The 18,945-nt window shown below is 44.4% G+C and overlaps 1 protein-coding gene across 13 annotated transcripts in view; it reads right to left on the bottom strand.

Moving 5' to 3' along the window:
* Positions 1–18,945, bottom strand: part of EPRS1 (glutamyl-prolyl-tRNA synthetase 1) — a 1,752,234-nt gene that overhangs the window by 665,558 nt on the left and 1,067,731 nt on the right. For 6 of the 13 annotated variants that reach the window (XM_044061601.1, XM_044061548.1, XM_044061515.1 and 3 more), the window contains one exon: positions 14,693–14,890. The exons of the other annotated variants lie outside the window; for them this stretch is intronic. In XM_044061601.1, coding sequence (XP_043917536.1) covers positions 14,693–14,890 — 198 coding nt within the window. The remainder of the gene's footprint in view (positions 1–14,692; positions 14,891–18,945) is intronic. 13 annotated transcript variants of the gene reach the window in all.

An 18,945-nucleotide genomic window follows, 5' to 3' on the forward strand; every position in this document is an offset into this window, starting at 1 on the left:
TCGCTTACTCAGAGGTGATCTCTGCCTGACTTACAAAGCTATGTCCAACTCAGAATTAATGGACATGCTCCACCTAAAGAAATCCAAGTCACTGCGAGCCACATGTTCTAGTGAGCTAAACCTCACCACAACAATAAACAGAACATGCTGGAGGGATAGATTCCTATCACAGAGACTCCCCATGCTTTGGAACAAAATTCCTAACTACATTAGGCAGAGCCCCTCACTAACACTCTTCAAGAAAAACCTTGACGAGTGGATGGGTAACAGAAAATACACCCCTGGGATCACTTCATTGGCTCTTCTCGACAGAGGCTCAGTTAATTAATCAATGGGGTGGTGAAAGCTGACACACTGGCTAGGCTTATAAATGCCCTTGGGTAGATAGCCTAGTACCTACCTATGAACCTATAAAATAATCCCTTTAATCGTATTTAAAGTCAACACTATCATATCCTTTCAATGGTTCAGTTCTTACTCTTTTTCCTTACTTTTGCTCTCCGTTCTACTATATTTATCTCCTCGTTTTCATTTGAGTTATTGTCTCCATGTTCTCTTGCATCTGATGGACACAATTCAAATAGGACCTTTAACTTACTTTTTGCTTTCCTCAACTCTCTACAATGTCTGGTGTTACAAACTATTATTTTTTTTTCTATTTCTTAACTTTGCATATTCTACACTTCAGTTTCTTCCACAACTTTCTACATCCTTTTTAGAGCTAGATATCTGTGGAGAGGCATATTAGATATGCCCCTCAACTCACGCTGACTGCATTAAGTCCCTTTTCCCCTTTCAAACCATGCTTCCTCTTACACTATATGACAATGTCATTGTTCTATGCAAAAACAATTTTCTGCTTGCTCACAAAGAGATCAAATACAATTCTATATTCCGATCAGTGAACCCTTCCTGTCTTCCAAATTATAAACAATGTACCTATCACAAACTTTTATTCTACTGTTCAAAGGCCATTAATAATGATTCTAAATTGAATAAAGTCTCAGAATGTGTTGAGCTGCAGTATCCTAACATATTAAAGACCTTTACATAAACTTAACACACAGCCAACACACTTGCAATTCTTCACCAAACGCCATACCTCTCAGGTGGACATTTCCCCTCTAACAAGTCTCATCCTCATCAAATTCTCTCTCTCTCAGACAATGGATCCGTAATCTATATAAACATTCTACCACAGCCAAAAATTTACCTAACTGTTCCAAGGTAGTCTTGATTTCTCTTCATTGCACTAACTCCATTACAGACTCCAGACAACTCCAACTCTAAAAATTAAACGTCATAATGGTTTTCCTCCAATGTAGCACGAATGATACTTAACTACAGATAACATCTCTTACTAGAGTTTGCTCTTCTATCCTCCAAGCAGTGATTCAAGACCTCTTGGGCTACACACCCACCATAACATCTGAGTACAAATGACCACTCTGGTTGCTCCACAGTTCAGGAGCATCCAACCACCTGAAAGTAGCATTTCATTAGACAATGTTTTCCCACAGAACTCTAAAATTTCATCCATATGCTCCAGGTCTGCCACCACCTCCAGCATGGTATCGTATGCCACCTCCATGAAGAACATTACTAGCATCTCCTCCTGTCCAGCAAAGGAATTTTCTTACTCTCCTGGTCAAACTTTTCCTTGTCCATATAAATACTACCATAAGCTACCGATGAAAACAGCTTAAAGGCCTAGTGTGGATAGCCCAATCAAGAAAGTAAATACAGTCATAACAGAAGAGAGGACTAGCAGAATCTTTGCAGAAGGTTCTGTCAGGCTTAAATACTCCAACTTATTTTACATTATGTATTATATGATCTCAAACGCCCAAGAAAAATCCACCCTTACAAAATTCCTCCTCAATGGGGGAGACATTCAAAAGAGGAAAGAATACTCAACCCAGGGGACCCAAAAGAAAAAGGAGAATGTGTGTGGGAAAACCTTGAGTTCTGCTTTCAGAGTTCACCTTCAGATAATCCATATCCCTCATTTCATCATCAGATAAGTATCACGTCTGCGGAAAGATGCTTATCCTCTTATCTTGGGTGAATGGACTCAGTAGTATCTATGAGGTGAGTAACTTGTATATCAACTCAGCCAAGACCTTGGCTAATTTCTGAAACTCAACCATGAAGCAGGCTAGGTCACTGAAACAAGATGAACGGTCATGCACTTCTCACTCAAACACCAACTGTTTTTGTGTGGGCTGGGCCTCTTATGAGTTCAACAGGAATCTCATAACTAATGACAAGGGCAAAGGATGACATAATGGTCACCCCCCCATCAACATAAAGTACAGTTGAGTACACTTACCATAAATGTAGATGTTAGAGTGTATTCACGGTTGCAGTCATCACATTTGTGTTATCCCTGCCAGCGTAGCCCTCGACTGGCTTGAATACCAGAGGCTTAGTAGTTCTGCGTTGGTTGCTGTCGCTTCAGCACTGACGTCAGGTCGTCAGTAGTATAAAGTAAGGCAGTCGACGCCATTACATCAGTTTTTCTTGCCCTAACCTGTCAGGAGCCCCCAAGTAGGAGGCAGGTTCTGGTGGCAGAACCCCACCAGTAGAAAGTAAATACCAGTAAGGAAGAAGAAGAGAAAAGAGGGGGATGGAGGGAGGGAAACCAGGATTGCAACAGTGAATACACTCGAACATCTACATTTACGGTAAGTGTACACAACTGTACTATGTTCTTCCTGTTTCACGGTTGCAGTCATCACATTTGGGTTGATTCCCAAAGCTGAGGAAAAGGGTGGAGGCAGTAAAGGAAACTAGGGACTGGCTAGGATGCCCTGCAAGACTGCAGAGGCAAACGCTGCCCTGGACTTGGAGAAGAGAGGCAGGTGATATTGTTTGTTAAAAAGTGTGAACAGATGTCCAGGTGGCAGCCTCCAGGATGTCCCTGGTGGGGACTCCTCTGAGGAAAGCTGCAGAGATGGAGGCTGTTCTGGTGGAGTGAGTCCTGACCCCCTTACAGGGAGGCTTTCAGTGTTGTTTGTAGCAGAAATGGATGCAGTGTGCTACACATTTGGAAATGGTTTGGAGATGGCTTTGCCTTCTGCCCCAGTAGCAAAGCTAACCAGCAATTGTTCAGACTTACTGAAGGATTTAGTTCTGTCTGGACAGAATAAGAGCGGTCTGTGCACATCGTGAGAGTGCAGGATCCTCTCCCCCTTGTTCTGGGGATTAGGAAAAAAGGTGGGCAAGTAAATGGATTGGTTGAGAGCCACACTTGACACCACCTTGTGCATGAAGGATGGGTTAGTCCTGAGGGATACCCTGTCAACATAGAAGATGATAAAGGGTTCACAGCCATGAGTGCTTGCAGCTCGGAGACTCTTCTGGCTGAAGTGATGGCCAGAAAGAAAGCGGTCTTCCAGGATAGAAATTTTAGCTTTGCAGAGGCTGGTTCGAAGGGGGGCAAGGTGAGCTTTTCCAACATAAAGTTAAGGTCCCAAGTTGGGGGTGGTGCTCTTCTTGGTGGCCTCAAGTTGCAAGCCCCTCTTAGGAACTGTTTGATCAAAGGGTGTGAAAAAAGGGGCTGCTTAGTGGGAAAATGAGCAGAGATAGCAGAGGCATGAATTTTAATAGAGAAAAAAGAGAGGCCAGTGTGTAGCAGGTCAGCTAAGTAAACCAGGACAAGAGGGATGGAGGGCTCTGCCATATTGGCTCCCTTAGCCTGAATCCAGGTGCAGAACCTTTTCCATTTGTCTCCATAAGACTTTCTAGTGCTTGGGCATCTGGCCTCACGTATAACATCTAGAACCTGTTTACTGAGATTGGCAGATTGATTGGGGTTTAGGGAATAAGCCAAGCTGCCAAATTGAGGGTCTGCAATTGGAAATGCATGAACTGCCCTTCCCTCTGGGTCAGGAAGTTTGGAAACTGAGGAAGATGCCATGGTGGCGGTGGGGACAGGCTACGCAGCAAGGGGTACCAGTGCTGGCAAGGCCAGTCTGGAGCTATAATAATTGTCCTTGGATTTTCCTCCCTTATTTTGAGCAGTACACTGGGGGATAAGAAGAAGTGGAGGAAAGACATAGACCAATAGATTGACCCAGGGGAAGGACAAGGCATCCACTTTCCAAGCCATGCAGTGATGCCCCCTAGTGCAGAATTTGCTGAGCTGATGGTTGGCACTGGGTCCAGGATCCAAGGCTCCTCCAGTAGATGAGGCTTCAGAAAGGGGAACCAAATTTGATGAGGCCAATATGGGGCTATTAAGATAAGTGTCCTGCCCAGAAAACTAGCTTTCTGTAAGACTTTGGGAATCAGGGGAAATGGAGGGAAAGCATAAAGGAGTCCCAGAGGCCAATCGTGGATGAGTACGTCCCTCAGGGGGTTGTCCCTGTTGAGGGATCAGGGCAAAGTAGTTGTTGCACTTGGTGTTTGTGGGGGTAGCAAAAAGGTCGCAGCAAGGCTGGCCCCATCTGCAGAAAATCATTTCAGCTACTTCGTTCTTGAGAGACCACTCGTGAGGTAACAGAATAGCTCTGCTGAGCCTGTTTGCTATCACGCTGGATTTCCCCGGGATGTGCATTGCTATCAAAAAGTGCTGGGTGGACTCTGTCCATTTCCATAATCTTAGAGCCTCTCGACATAGGGGGTAAGATTTGGTTCCTCCTTGTTTGTTTATGTACCAGACTACGGACATGTTGTCTGACTGAATCGCAATCGTGCCTAGAGGAAGTGTGTCTTGAAAGGACTGCAACGCTAAAAGAACCGCTCTCATCTCTAGGACATTTATGTGCAAATGAGCCTTGTGAGCCTGCCATGTACCTTGGGCTGTCCGTCCCTGATAATGCCCCCCCACCCGATCAAGGAGGTGTCCATAGTCACTGTTGCAACTGGAGCTGGGAAGACAAATGGACGCCCCATAGTCACCGTCTCGGACATTAGCCACCACCGAAGATCGTCCTTGCAAGAGTTGATTATCAGAACTGGGTGATTCATCGGTAAGTCCTGAAATGTTCAGTGTGTGAACAGCAGCCACTGAAGAATGCACATATGAGATCTCGCTAGAGGTATTGTAATAATCGCTGCTGCCATAGTGTGAGCAACTTGAGAATCTGCGATGCTGGCACTTTTTGTCTTGACAGGAGATCCACAATTTGTTGCCATAGGGTAAACACTCTTTCAGGTGGGGGCTTTAGGGACATGCTGACCACGTTGAAGTTTGCTCCTATAAACACTGTACGCTGTGATGGCAATAAAGCAGACTTTTCTGAATTTATCGTAATGCCCAGTTGGAAACATAGATCCAAGGCAGTGTCGCTTGCCCGAACAAGGTGATGCCTGGTGGGAGTGGTGAGGAGCCAGTTATCCAAGTAAGGAAACACCCGGATTTCTAAACGTCTCAAGTGAGTCATGACCACTGCAATGCATTTGGTGAACACTCTGGGGGCTGTAGTGAGACCAAAGGGTAGGGCTCGAAACTGGAAGTGACTGGCTCCCAGCCTGAAGCGCACATGATCCCTGGATGGCCTGGCCATTTTGATATGGTAGTACACATCCTGGAGATCTATACAGCACATCCAATTGTCCCTCCCTAAGCACGGGAGTATGGACCGAAGCGTGACCATCTGGAACTTTGAATTTACCACACATTTGTTGAGTCTGCTGAGGTCCAAAATAGGTCTCCAGTCCCCTGTCTTCTTTGGCACCAAAAATAATCTTGAGTAAGTTCCGGATCCTTGCTGGTCTGCTGGGACTGGCTGGATGACTCTTTTTTGCAATAATTTTTGGACCTCTACAGATACCACATCCCATAGATTGGGTGGAATGTCTGGGATTCCTTTTGTTGGCCTGAGTTGTGAAAGAAAGGGGATGAAATATCCTCTGGATATAACGTTTTGTAGCCATCGGTCTTCTGAGATTTTTACCCAGGCACCTAGGAACAAAGACAAATGTCCCCGACTGCCTCCAAAGCAGGACAGTCGGGCCTTCTTTCAGGAGTGCTGACAGGGTTTCCCTAGGAACTGATCCCTGTCACCCTGGTTCTGCGGACCCCCTCTGCTGTGTGGACATCATCTTCCACCATTGCCTCCTCTGCTACTGGAGGAGGCTTCAACTTGTGAGTTCAGAAAGGCTCCTTGGGTCTTACGGAACCACAGTTTCCCTCCCCGTTGACCCTTGGGATAAGGTCTAGTAGGGGTAGAAAAACGGACTCCTACGGCAGATAGAGTCTTACCGTCTTGCTCACATCTGGTGAGGGTCTCTAACTTTTGGTCCAAACAAGGAAGAACCATCAAAGGGGGCATTCACAAACGACGACTTAAAAGGTTCCACAAAAGAACATAAGCGCATCCAGGAATGTCTTCGCAGAGCAATTCCTGTACCCGCTGCCTTACTCGTTCCATCAGCTGCTTAAGACACGAAGCACACAGAAGAGTTTACGATGGAATTGAGGGTAGCAAGATGAGACATCACTTTGCTACTGAATCGGCTACTGCACCCTGGACAGCATCTCCAAGCTCCTTTAGGAGATCTCTCTGAAGCCTTGTGATGTGGGTTAGATAGTTCAATGACCGAAGAGCAAAGGCTGTAGAACTGAACATGTGCTTCCCGTATCCGTCCATGATCCTAGAATCTCTATTAGGAAGATGGACAGACGTAGATGTCTCGGACATCTCTTTCTTAGTGGCTGCCGCCATCACCATGGCATCAACAAGTATGGGTTTGGATAAGAAAGACGTATCTTGAGGTGCTGAAATGTATTTGTTGGGCCTCCTAGGGACAGGCTCCATAGAATCCGGTGACTCCCATGCCCTTCGAGACAAAAGATCCATCAACTCATCGAAGGGTGAAGACACCCAAGAGGTGGAGGGTCGAGACCCGAAAGCCATCAGGAGCACTGATTCGTCCTCGGTAGGGTTTAGGGGCTGCCAGTCACCCCTCTGCTTGAGGATCTCAAGGATATCCCCAAAAGGGATAGCCTCAAAGGGGGACCTTGGGGACCCTTCCGATTCCTCCAAATCAGTGTCCAACGTGATGGATTCCTGGGGGAATCTAAATGTCTCCTCTTACACAACCTCTTCCAAGGGACTTCCTCAGTGGGAACTTCTGGGGAGGTCTTGGAAGAGCAGGGTTCCCCCAAAGGGGCATCCTGAGGCTCTGGCTCTGGGTCCCTACGTTTATGGTGGATCTGCGGTAGCAGAGAAAATTCAGGCGCTTTCCAGGAGGAGGCAGCCATATCAGAGGTCGTGGCAGTCTAGGGGGACAAAGCCCTCCTCATGACATCGACGGCACCACGGCTCCAATGCAAGGAAGCACCCAGGTCCAAAGGCACTGAAGAAACCGCCCGCACCAGAACCGCCATCTCCAAGCCAGAGGTAGGAGCCGAATTCATTCATGCCGAAGCCCCAAGGAGGAGAGTCGGAACTGACTAATCAGTTCGACCCCCCCGGAACCGACAGGAGAGTGGAGGACATCAGGGTTGTCGGTACTGACAAGTCAGAAGTGAGTGTTGGTACCGATGGTTCCACAAATGACTGAACAGCCTCCTCCGGCTCCGATGTCTCGATTTGAATTGGAGGAGGAGCAGAAACAACAGGAGAGAACTTTGTCGGTTCCGAAGCTGCTTGAGTCGAAGCCAACAGAATTTTAGCTAGTGCTGGATCCTGTAAAAGTCTCCGTATCACTTGATCCACAACTAAATCAGACAGTCTGGAAGCCAGAGAGAAAACCACCAATGGAGCCGGTGAACCCAGAATCAGGGATCTCAAGGTAGGAGATACCGGGTCCAAGACTGGAAACCGGCTCCTATCAACTACCTGTATGGTCAGTTCCGATGACAATGGTGCCAAGACAGGAGCTTTCTTAGATGATTTCAGAACCGAAGAGCCCTTCGGACCCAAACTAGTTGAAGAAGCTGGTGAAAAAGGTTTTGGTTTTCCCGGAGCAGAATCCAAGTCTGTTTGAAAAGCAGACTTAATCAATCCATGCTCCACTAACTTACGTTTCCTTTCAGCCAAAACTCTAGCGCTGAAACCATGGCAAATGGAGCAAACCTCCTGGAGATGGACCTCTCCCAAACAATATACACAGGTGGAGTGGCCATCAGTTATAGACATCTTCTGATTGCATTTAGGGCATCTTTTAAACCCCGATTTTGCCTTCTCAGACATAGTCACAAGAATACAGTAGTCAGTAAAGAAAACAATATGCTGTCAGCAAATAAAACTAAGCCTAACCGGCTACAAGTACAAAAAGGGCAGCTTAGTGTAACAGATTCTATAGCAAACACAGAATAAGCCTAAAAGGGTAAAGGTAAACAACAGAAACAGCCAAAAACAGCTAAGAGCCTAACCGGCTAACAAAATATTGCAGAAAAAGCCTAACTCAGCTAAAGGATAGGGCAATAAGCCTAACGGCTAAATACGAAAAAAAGGGCCAATGCCCAACAAACTAGAAGAGATGGTTTATGACCAAAAAAGAGAGATAATCTGTAAACGGATAAACTGTCCTAACTACAAGCCTATGTAAACAGTACATAACAAGAAAATATAGAATTATACTGAAATTTTTAGCACAAAAGAATAAACTTCTCTCTCCAATGGCCTGAGCTGTAGAGAAACGCACGATCAGTTGCAGCGGCAAACTAGATCTGGGGAAAGTAGAGGTGCATTGTGGGACAGGGCTTTGGCCTCGAGCTGTTAGAGACCTCGAGCTTTGCAAATAGGCCGACTCAGAGTCGAGGATCAGCTCCAAACCCATCAGTAAAAATGAAGGCAAGATTGAACAACTTCACATCCACAGATTCAACAAAAACAAAATGGAACAATTCCCAACATAGACCCTGAAAAAGTTAAAAGAAAATATGCAAAGAAATACAAACATTTTACATTGAATGCAGTCAACTTCTGACCAAAAAACTAGTGGAAAAAATAAAAGACAGAACAGAAGATTCATTATACATTTCATGGACATCCTGCCATCAACAAAGATGCATCAAACAGGGGAGCAAAAAGACAAAGGTACCCCATGAGTCAAACACTTCTTTTCTTTGAGCATGCACTCTAAGCTGGAAAGAGTGCTTTGGTGAAGAGCTGGCAGAGTCCCAATCAATGAAAGATGCATCATTTCACAAGAAGGTTTAAGGATACTGATTCAGCCTTCAACATGTTATATAGTGAAAAACAGGATAATGCAAGGGGTGGGAAAGGTAAATTAGTTGTATAAGACCTTACCATAACTGTAGATGTCTTACTTCTCCCTGTTGCAGTAATCTTTACAACTGGGATATCCTGCCAAGGAAAGCCAAACATCTGGCCAGCATACTAAAGCCTTTATATTTTCCAGGCACCATACGTCACATGTACATCCTACGTCTGTCCAAGGAGAAAAGTACATATGTAACACACGTGCACCTAATCCTCAGAATTAAACTGCCCCAGAACAAATAGTGCAAGCCAGGAGGAAAGCAAGAACATATACATCAAGGAAGGGAAGAAAAAGGAGAGAGAAGAAAATTAAGAAAGACCCTTCAGCCAGAAGGAAGACAACAGAAAGCAATGGGGGGAAGGAGGGAGGAACAGAATACTGCAGAAGTGAGAAGCAGGACATCAACTATTATGGCAAGATCTTACATGACTGTACTATGTCTTTCATAATCACTGTAGTATTTACAACTGGAAGACTGCAAAAGCTACTGGACAGGATTGGGGAGGAAGCCACAGAGGAGCCCTCCAAAACTCCATGAAAGATGGCGCTGGCAAAACCTATCCCGGGCCTATAAATGACATCAAACTTGTAAAAGTGTGTACAGAAGATCAAGATGCATCTTCCAAAATGGATTTAGTATCCAGACCTTGAAAGAAGCACCCAGAGAGGCAACTGCCCCGGTAGAATCACTTTGAACATAAGAAACCTGCTAGCCATGAAAGGAATAGCAAAAAGAAATGGCCTTGGACATCCAGATAGAGATAATTTTCTTAGAAACAACCAAACACAATGTCCTGGAATATAAAGAAACAAAAGCTGCTCAGATTTCCTGATATCTTTCATTTTGTTTAGGTAATAGTGATGCTGTCTATGTAAATCCAAGTTGTGACAAACATGAATTGCTTGACTCAAGGACAACTCATTAACACAAAGGCAGGACTGGTATGAAGACAGACCATGTCCCTGTGAAAATCCGAAAAAGGTGGAACTGCCATGAGTGCCTGAAGCATAGAGACTCTCTTTGCAGAATTAAGAGCCACAAACAGTATACTCTTCCAAGTACAGTGCAGTAAAGAAGAGGAAACTGCAGGCTCAAAGGGAAACAATTCACTTCTGAACAAAATTAAGGTCCCAAGGAGGAGGAGGAGGAACTGGCTTTTTTGGGGGCCTAATCTGAAGGATGCCTGATTTCAAAACAAAAAAACAATGGGTGAATTGAAGGGGCAGACAAGCAGAAAAGGCTAACAAATGAGCTTCAACAGATGAAGATGCAAGACGCAAAGTGAGAAACTCACAGAAATAAGGACTATAGGAATACCCACAAAAAAGGGTCACAGCATGCTCGAGACACAAAACAAAAAAATCTTTCATTTAGCCACATTGGATTTCCTGGTACTGGGTTTTCTGGCCTCCTGCAAAACCCGAAGCACATTCTTAGAAAACTGAGGTCTACAAGGGGAAAAAAAAACTTATCACTGCGCTCACTCTCCAAGCCAGAAGACTGGGCACTCGAACAGAACTGGGGAATTGTCTGTTCAGAGGGGAGGCAACAAAATCTACTTGAGGAGTACCACACAATGTCCAGGAACATCTCCCTGTGAAGCATCCATTCATGAGGATTTGCCCTTGACCTGATCAAAGTGTCTGAAACAAGACTGTGCCCTGAGGGAATGCAAACCACCTGAAGAAGTACATGATGGCAGCAAATTCCCAAGAAATGTCCTTGCAGGAAAGACTGGAACACGAAGAAGAGACTGGAAATAGGCAGTCAAGTGTAAGACCTTTGGAGAAGGGAGGAAAGCCATCATTTGTATGGTCTGAATCCTACATTCCAGAAACACTTGGTGTTAAGTAGGAGTCAGTAAGACTTTTTAAGATTTAGGGTGAACCTCCACTGGGAAGAAGCATACTGAAGTGGAGATGGGAGCTGCTGAGAGGGGTCCTGAATCAATAGGTCATCCAAATAATGGAATATTTTATCCCCAAAATCTGCAGAAGGCTACCACTGGGGCTAGGCATTTGGTAAAGACCCTTGAAGATGCAAAAAAGACCAAAAGGCAAAGCAGAAAACTGATAATGTGAGGAAGAAATAGAGAAGCACAATAACTTCCAAAATAGAGGCTTAAGTAGGAATGTGGAGATAAGCATCCTTCAAATCCAGGGACACCACAAAAACTTGGGGAAGCAGAAGACAAAATCATCCAGAGAGACACCATCCTGAAGGAAGGAACTTTTAGAAAGGTGGTGAGAAATCAGAGATCCAAAATGGGCCTTCCCAAGACCCCTCCATGTGAAACAAACACCCTGGACCACAAAAAAAAATACACGGTGTCCTGCTGAGAAGGAGGGACAGGCTGGAGGACACCTTGTACTAAAAGATCCTGAAGGACCAAAGGAAAATGGCAACAAGGAGGCTGAAGAAAGGCTTGAGAATGGAGAAAGGGACTCCCAAACCATAAAATAATTGTGTTGGCGTATGGAAAGCACCCAAGAGTCTGTGGATATCTGTTGCTAGACAGGCAAAGACAGAGTTAACCTGAGGGACAAAGGAATGTGGCTGAGGGGTAGAAGTGGTTGTATGTCAAATGGAAGCACACATCATGAAAACAAGATCTTTTTGACCCCTTAGAACTCTGAGAAGGCTTGTCAGGAATACCTCTCTTGGAAGACCATTTGTCCCTGGACAAAAGACTTAGAAGGGAAATTTCTTTTAAACTTGGGAACAGGAGAAAGGAAGACCGGTTTCAGATTCTGCATAATTTTACCCTTTTCCTGTATGGTCTTAAAAAGCTCAGCAGCAGCAACAGAGCCAAACAAATTCTAGATGTCCAAGAGAGAATCCAGCAATTTAGCCTTGACATCTTTTGGTACAGCCTGTCAGCACAACAGTACCACCTCATCACAGACCCTGATGAAGCTGCCCTAGAGGCATCATTGGTGTCATAATTGCATTTAACAGAATGACGAGCCACCTGAGAAGCAGAATTCAAGATGAAACTAGCAGCAGACTTTGCCTCAGAATCAGGTACATCAGTCAGAATGTCCCCGAGTTTAGAAACAGCCTACAAATACCTAGTCATACGAGCCTGGTAATTAATGGTCCTGAAAGCTAAGACAGCAGAAGATGAGACTTCTTCCTTTCACCTATCTATAACAAGACTGCCCTTATCAGAAAGGGAAATCTTACAGGAAAGTAGCTTAAATGGTTTATCAGTGGCCACAGAAATCGCAGTGGAGTCAGAGTAAGGACTTTTATACAAAAACGTCTGAGCTTCAGGTACTTTATAGAACCAGTCAGGCTAAAAAGGGACAGGGGACAGGGAATCAAGGGCTTGAGAAGCCAATGAGAAAATATCCAAAAAAAGTATCCAACACTGGAGGTACTGCAGAAGGCCTTGGTGAATCTCTCTGCAGAAGTTCATAGAACCTCTTGAACATCAGAGACCTGAGAACAATCTTACTTAAAATGTTCCATCATTCATACCGCAGAATCTCCATAGGAGAATCATAAGAGAATCCTCTTCCTCAGACCCAAGGCAGAAGAAGAGTGGATCTGAGAAGAGCAATCCGATGAATCCTCACCAGAATCTAAATCCAACTTTTCTTCATAGGAGACAGATTCCCTAGGAAGCCTAGAAGGAAGAGAATCAGAGAACAGAGACAGGTACAGACAACCCCTGAAGAAGCTTTAAAGCCATAAAGGCACGGACACTCCCCAAAGTAAAAATCCTGCCATTCTGTGTGTGGATGCTTAGCCACAGAGGCCACATATGTCTGGGCTTCTGCTTCTTTATAAAGGGAACATCAGCATTAAATCCAAGTGGCTCAGGGCCCTGCCTAGATTCAATGAGGGTTCCACGCACCTCTTCTCTAACAAATATTTGGGGAATTCCTTTCGGCCCCTCTGATATTATCAGCCAGGACCCCCCCCCGGTTAGAAGACGTGGGCAAAAAGTGTGAGTAAGCATCGCCATGTCAGCCTTCAACTGTGTTATGAGAGAGCGAGATGATGCTAGCACCAAAAGGTTCTCCGGTTTTTCATTCCAACCCAACATACACCCCTGGAGGTGGCTGTCACAGTCGAATGTCAGGCTGGGAGGCTTCAGAGGCCATGGAACTTGGAGCTAAAAGTTTTAAATGCTGGTTTTCCAGGTAAAAGGAAAGGAAAGGAATGACAGATGACTACAGAGTGTCTTGGGGACAAATGCCTGACGGATCTCACACTCAATATGGTCACGTGTGGCACCCAAACAAAAAGTGTCATTTGTGTCTATCCTTACGAGGAATCTGCCTCCCACACTCACATTTCCCTTCCTGGATGACATGTAAAAGGATAACTGAAGAAAAAATAGGAAGGAAGACACCCCAGTGGGGCAATTATCTTTAATAGACTCATTAGATGACTGGCGGTAAAGAAGTTCTGAGGATTAGGTGCTCAAACATCACATATATACCTTACACCTTAGACATATCACATACTTTTGACAACAGGTGCCTAGAAGGTTAAAACACTTTGGTATGCTTGCAGGATGTTTGACTGCCCTCGGCAGGATATCCCAGTTGTAAAGACTACCTGCAACAGTGATACGGAAGGATATCAGGCAATGTTTAAAAAGCATGGTAGAAACACGTATGCTCTACAGCTAATCTAAAATGCTATGGAAATGAGCAGATGCTTTCAACTCATTTTCTCAGAAGCCATTTCATTGCAACCCAGTTTAGTAGTTTTGCCTCGATGCATCTACCTGTTCACCTAGGAGACATCCAGTCTACTGGCTTAGAGTTTCACTTGCATTCAATAACATCTTCTTAAAGCTGTACAGCTGTAGAAGGAAATTGGAAGTTGTACAGCTAAAGAATAAAGGACTAAACGGCTTTACATAGTTCCAATTATTCTCCCTCACTCCTTGGTTGTGTAGCAGTGGACTGTGGGTCAGCAACCTTTTGCAATATACATGTTTAATCAAGTATTCCCACTTAAAATTCTACAATTTTACCTGATTTTTTCTGGTGTGTAAAAAAAGCCACTATGTTGTGATGTCAGGAAGTTGGTTTACTTAATTACTACACTTTAGTTAAGTGGAAGTCCCCCAAATAAGACTGAGCAGAAACCTAGGCAGACTAGCTAGGCCATGCAGTCATCTGCTGGTCAAACTCTGCATTTCTATGGTTTTACAAAACAGAGGAGCAAATGTTCCAGCATAATCCTAATCGGGGCAACTGGTTTAGAAAATGTAAAAATGGAGTTCAACTGACAAACTAGAAGAGTAAAGGAAACGGAACACCAATAAATGAAGTAGCTTTTTTAAGACCGTTGTTGAAAAATGTATAGAATAATGTTCCGGTCTAAGCAGCCACATTTTCTGGAAACAAACTGAATTAGCATAATAATGAGGATGCCAACAGCAAATCATGCACAAATAAAGACTGACAATACAACACTGATATTAGATTTTTTTAAATTTACTGCAAAACGTTCTTACAGCCTTCTCTCTTGTGGCAGCTATACCTTAGGAGCTTTTTCTGCTTTGAGTTTTCGGACTCTGTCTCCTTGTTCTGTGACCTTATTATAGAGTTCTACATCTGATGTGGGATTAAGGGGCTGAAATGATGATGGGGAGTTTCCAGGTTTGTACTCCTGACCAATCTTTTCTTTATACTCAGCTTTTAAAGTAAGAAGTGTTTTCACAGCAGCATCAACTTGGTCCTGAGGCACAAGGGGAAAGGCAAGAACATGAAAAGAGAAAAGACAGGTGTTGTGAACAACAACAAAGGTTTACTCAGAATCAGCAGCAAGAAAAATAATACATACCACGAAAGAAATGCCATCATTCAGATAACAGAAAATAAAAGTCAAAATATGATCAATTATTATATATCAGATACTGGCATTTAGTATGTTTAACATACAAATGTCCTTGGTTTTCTCAAAAGAAAAGATGCATAGAAAGTACAGTTGTGTACATTTACCATAAATGTAGATGTTCGAGTGTATTCACTACTGCAGTCATCACATATGGGTTATCTGCTTGCAGTAGCCCTCAGTCAGTCTGATTATCAAAGTCTTGGGTCCTGCATCGGTTGCTGTCTCATCTTCTGTGACGTCAGGTAGTCAGGGGTATAAAGCATGCAGCCGACGCCATTACATCAGTTTACCTTGCCCAAGTGCCCCCCTAATGGGAAGCAATTAAATATATACATATACAAGGTTACACCTCCAACAAAAAAGCAAATACACCAAAAAGCTTTTAAGCATAGTAAAGGAGAGTAAAGGTATAGCCAAAACAAGTCAGGGGCTGGAGGGAGGGTAACCAGGACTGCAACAGTGAATACACTCGAACATCTACATTTATGGTAAGTGTACACAACTGTACTATATTCTTCATGTTTCACTGTTGCAGTCATCACATTTGGGTAATTCCCAAAGCTAAGGATGGGAGGAGGCATTTAGATAGCACTGGGACCAGCTATAAGGCCCTGCAAGACTGCAGTGGCAAAGCCAGCTCTGGATTTAGAGAAAATTGGTAAACAGTAATGCTTGGTGAAAGTATGTACAGAACTCCAGATAGCAGCTTCTATGATGTCCCTGGTAGGTACACCTCTGAGAAAGGCTGTAGAGGTAGATGCAGTCCTGGATGAATGGGATCTAATCCCCTGTGGGATAGGTTTTCCATGGTGCTTATAGCAGAAATGAATGCAATGGCCTATCCATTTAGAAATGGTTTGTTTTGAAATAGCCTTCCCCTCTGCCCCTGCAGCAAATGCCACCGGCAGTTCAGATTTACTTTGAGGTTTAGTCCTGTCCAAGTAAAATCTAAGTTGTCTGTGCACATCTAAGTAGTGCAGTATCCTTTTCCCCTTTGCTCTGCAGATTAGAAAAGGTTGGCAAATGAATGGACTGATTAAGAGCCACACTGGATACCACCTTGGGCATGAAGGAGGGAATGGTCCTGAGGGACACCCTGTCTGCATGAAAGATGATGAAAGGCTCCACTGCCATAAGGGCCTGTTGTTCAGATAACCTTCTTGCTGAAGTAATTGCTAAAAGGAAAGCTGTTTTCCAAGAAAGAAATGTTAACTCTGCACTTGTAGCCTCAAAAGGAGGAAGAGTGAGTTTTTCCAATAAAAAGTTAAGGTCCCAGGCTGGAGTTGGGGCTCTCCTGGGTGGTCTTAAGTTTTTGGCCCCTCTGTGGAACTGCTTGAGCAGTGGATGAGAGAAGAGGGGTGGTTCTGTGTTGTAATGAGCTGAAATAGCTGAGGCGTGAATTTTGATGGAGTTAAAAGAAAGGCCCTTGTGAAGCATCTCAGTTAAGTATTGAATAATCTGAGGTAAACTGGGCGATGCTGTGCCCATCCCTTGAGTTTGGTTCCAGGCACAGAATCTTTTCCATTTTTCAGCATAAGATTTTCTAGTACTAGGCCTCCTTGCCTCCAAAATAACATCCAATACTGGTTTACTGAGGGATGGTAATGGAGAGATTAGAAAATTAGCCAGGCTGCCAGGGTCAGAGTTTAAAGCTGAGACAGCAGGGTAGGGGTCTGAGGCAGGTGCCATGGAGCCAGCAGTGACAAACTGCGCAAGAGGGGGTACCAGTGTTGGCGTGGCCAGTCTGGTGCAGTCAGTATCGTCCTTGGTTTGTCCTGTTTGATCTTTAGTAGTACTTTGGAGAGGAGAGGTAGAGGAGGAAAGGAATAAACTGATAGGTTTGCCCAGCTGAAGGACAGAGCATCCACTTTCCAAGCTTGTTTGTGGAAGTCCTTGTGCAGAATTTGCCCAATTGGTAGTTCTGGGGGGAGGCAAACAGGTCTATATCTGGGCTCCCCCATTTTTTTTATCAACATGTTGAAAATCTTTGGTTCCAGTTTCCACTCGAGTGGGTCCATGAGATTGCTGCAGAGTTTGTCTGCCAGTGTATTTAGTTTTCCTGGCAGGAATTGAGCCTGTAGATGCACTTGGTAGCTCAGGGCTGTGTCCCACAGAGCCATGGCTAGTCTGCAGAGGGGGTAAGATTGGGTACCCCCCTGCTTGTTTATGTACCACATAACAGTGGTGTTGTCCGTCCTTACCTTTAATTGTCCTGGAAGAATGTGGTCCTTGAAGGCTGTCAGAGCATTCTGTACAGCTAACATTTCTTTTTGACTGACATGCAGGTGCATTTGACTTGGGTTCCATTTGCCCTGAATGTACTTCCCTGCCAGGTGAGTCCCCTATGCACAGTCTGATGCATCTGTTAGGGTTTGGGCGGCAGTGGGTAGAGTGAATGTTAGTCCCTTGTTTTGGTGGCAGGCCTCTGCCCACCAAAGGAACTCTAACTGTAAGCAAGATATGACAGGGATCATTGCTTCTAGATCCTGAGAAAGCTGACACCACAGGCTTTTTAGATACCACTGTAGTTTCCTCATATGCAGTCTTGCATATGGAATTAGTAGATTGCAGGAGGCCATAAACCCAAAGGCTTGCAGTATTTGCCTTGCAGATAGCAGGATTTTTGTGGCCATTAGTTTGAAGTAAGTTGTCAAATTAATTTGTTTCTCTGGCGTGAGAAAAGCCATATGGGAAGTTGTGTTCAAGCTTGCTCCCAGGAAATATAATTTGTTGACAGTGTACCAGATGTGATTTATTTTCGTTTATGGTGTACCCCAGACAAGTTAGCACCTTTTGTACAAATGCCAGATGATTCAAAAGTATGTCCTGGCTTTCTGCCTGAATTAAGACAATCGTCCAGGTATGAGTATATTTGAATATTTCTTTGCCTGCAAAATGCAATGACTGGAGTTAGGCACTTTGTGAATACCCTGGGCGCAGTAGATAAGCCAAAGGGCAGTTCAGAGAACTGATAGTGCATGTAGCCTGCTTTGAAGCATAGGCATCTTCTGCAAGATTCCCTGATTGGGATGTGCAGGTATACTTCTTTTAAATCTAGTGTTGCCAACCAGGCATCTTTGTCTAGCATAGAAAGTAACTGGTGAAGAGTTAGCATCTTGAATTTTGGAATCACCAAAAAGGTGTTTAATATTGCAAGTTCCAGGATAGGATGCCAAGAATGGTCTTTTCTGGGTAACAGGAAAAGTCTTGAGTAGAAACCTTGTCCCTTTTCCTCTTCTGTTACAGTTTGAATGGTCTTTATGCTTAAGAGGGAGAGTACTTGTTTTTGAGCCTATGCCCACTGATTTGGGGGTAGATCTGGCCAACTGTTTGGGGTTGGTAATGTGTGGAAGTGAAATCTGTATCCTTGGGAAACTATATCTAAAACCCATTTGTCCTGGGTAATGAGTTCCCAGTTTTTTGCCTGCAGAACAATCTTTCCCCCTAAAGGAGCAGCCAGTTGAGAAGTGCTTGGAAATTTTAAAGTTAAGTCATTGAGACAGTTTACCATAGGGTGGAGTCTTACTACTCCCTGATTTGGAAGTGGGAGCCCCCCACTGTTTAGTCCTGTGCGTACCCTAGGACTGAAGCCTGGGTGCTCTGCTGGTTCTGGGTTTGGACTGAGAAGGCCTGGAAGAGGCTGGAAAAAAACAATTCTTAGAGGGCCAATGCCTACTAAATCTTGGAGGTTGTTGTTGTGTTGCTTCTCCCAGTTAGGGGTCGCCACAGCGAAACTCTGGTCCACTAATGATTGGCAGTAAATTTTTACGTGCCGAGTTGCCGGCCCTGACGCACAACCTTCAACGAAGGTACGCCCAATCACGCATGTCTCCACACAGAAGACGCTCTAGCTGAGAATCGAACAGGACAACGTCTTACTGTGAGGCGACAACGCT

This window comes from Protopterus annectens, chromosome 1.part0, assembly GCF_019279795.1.
Source record: "Protopterus annectens isolate FY-2018-M chromosome 1.part0, PAN1.0, whole genome shotgun sequence".
In the NCBI taxonomy this organism is placed as follows: Eukaryota; Metazoa; Chordata; order Ceratodontiformes; family Protopteridae; genus Protopterus; species Protopterus annectens.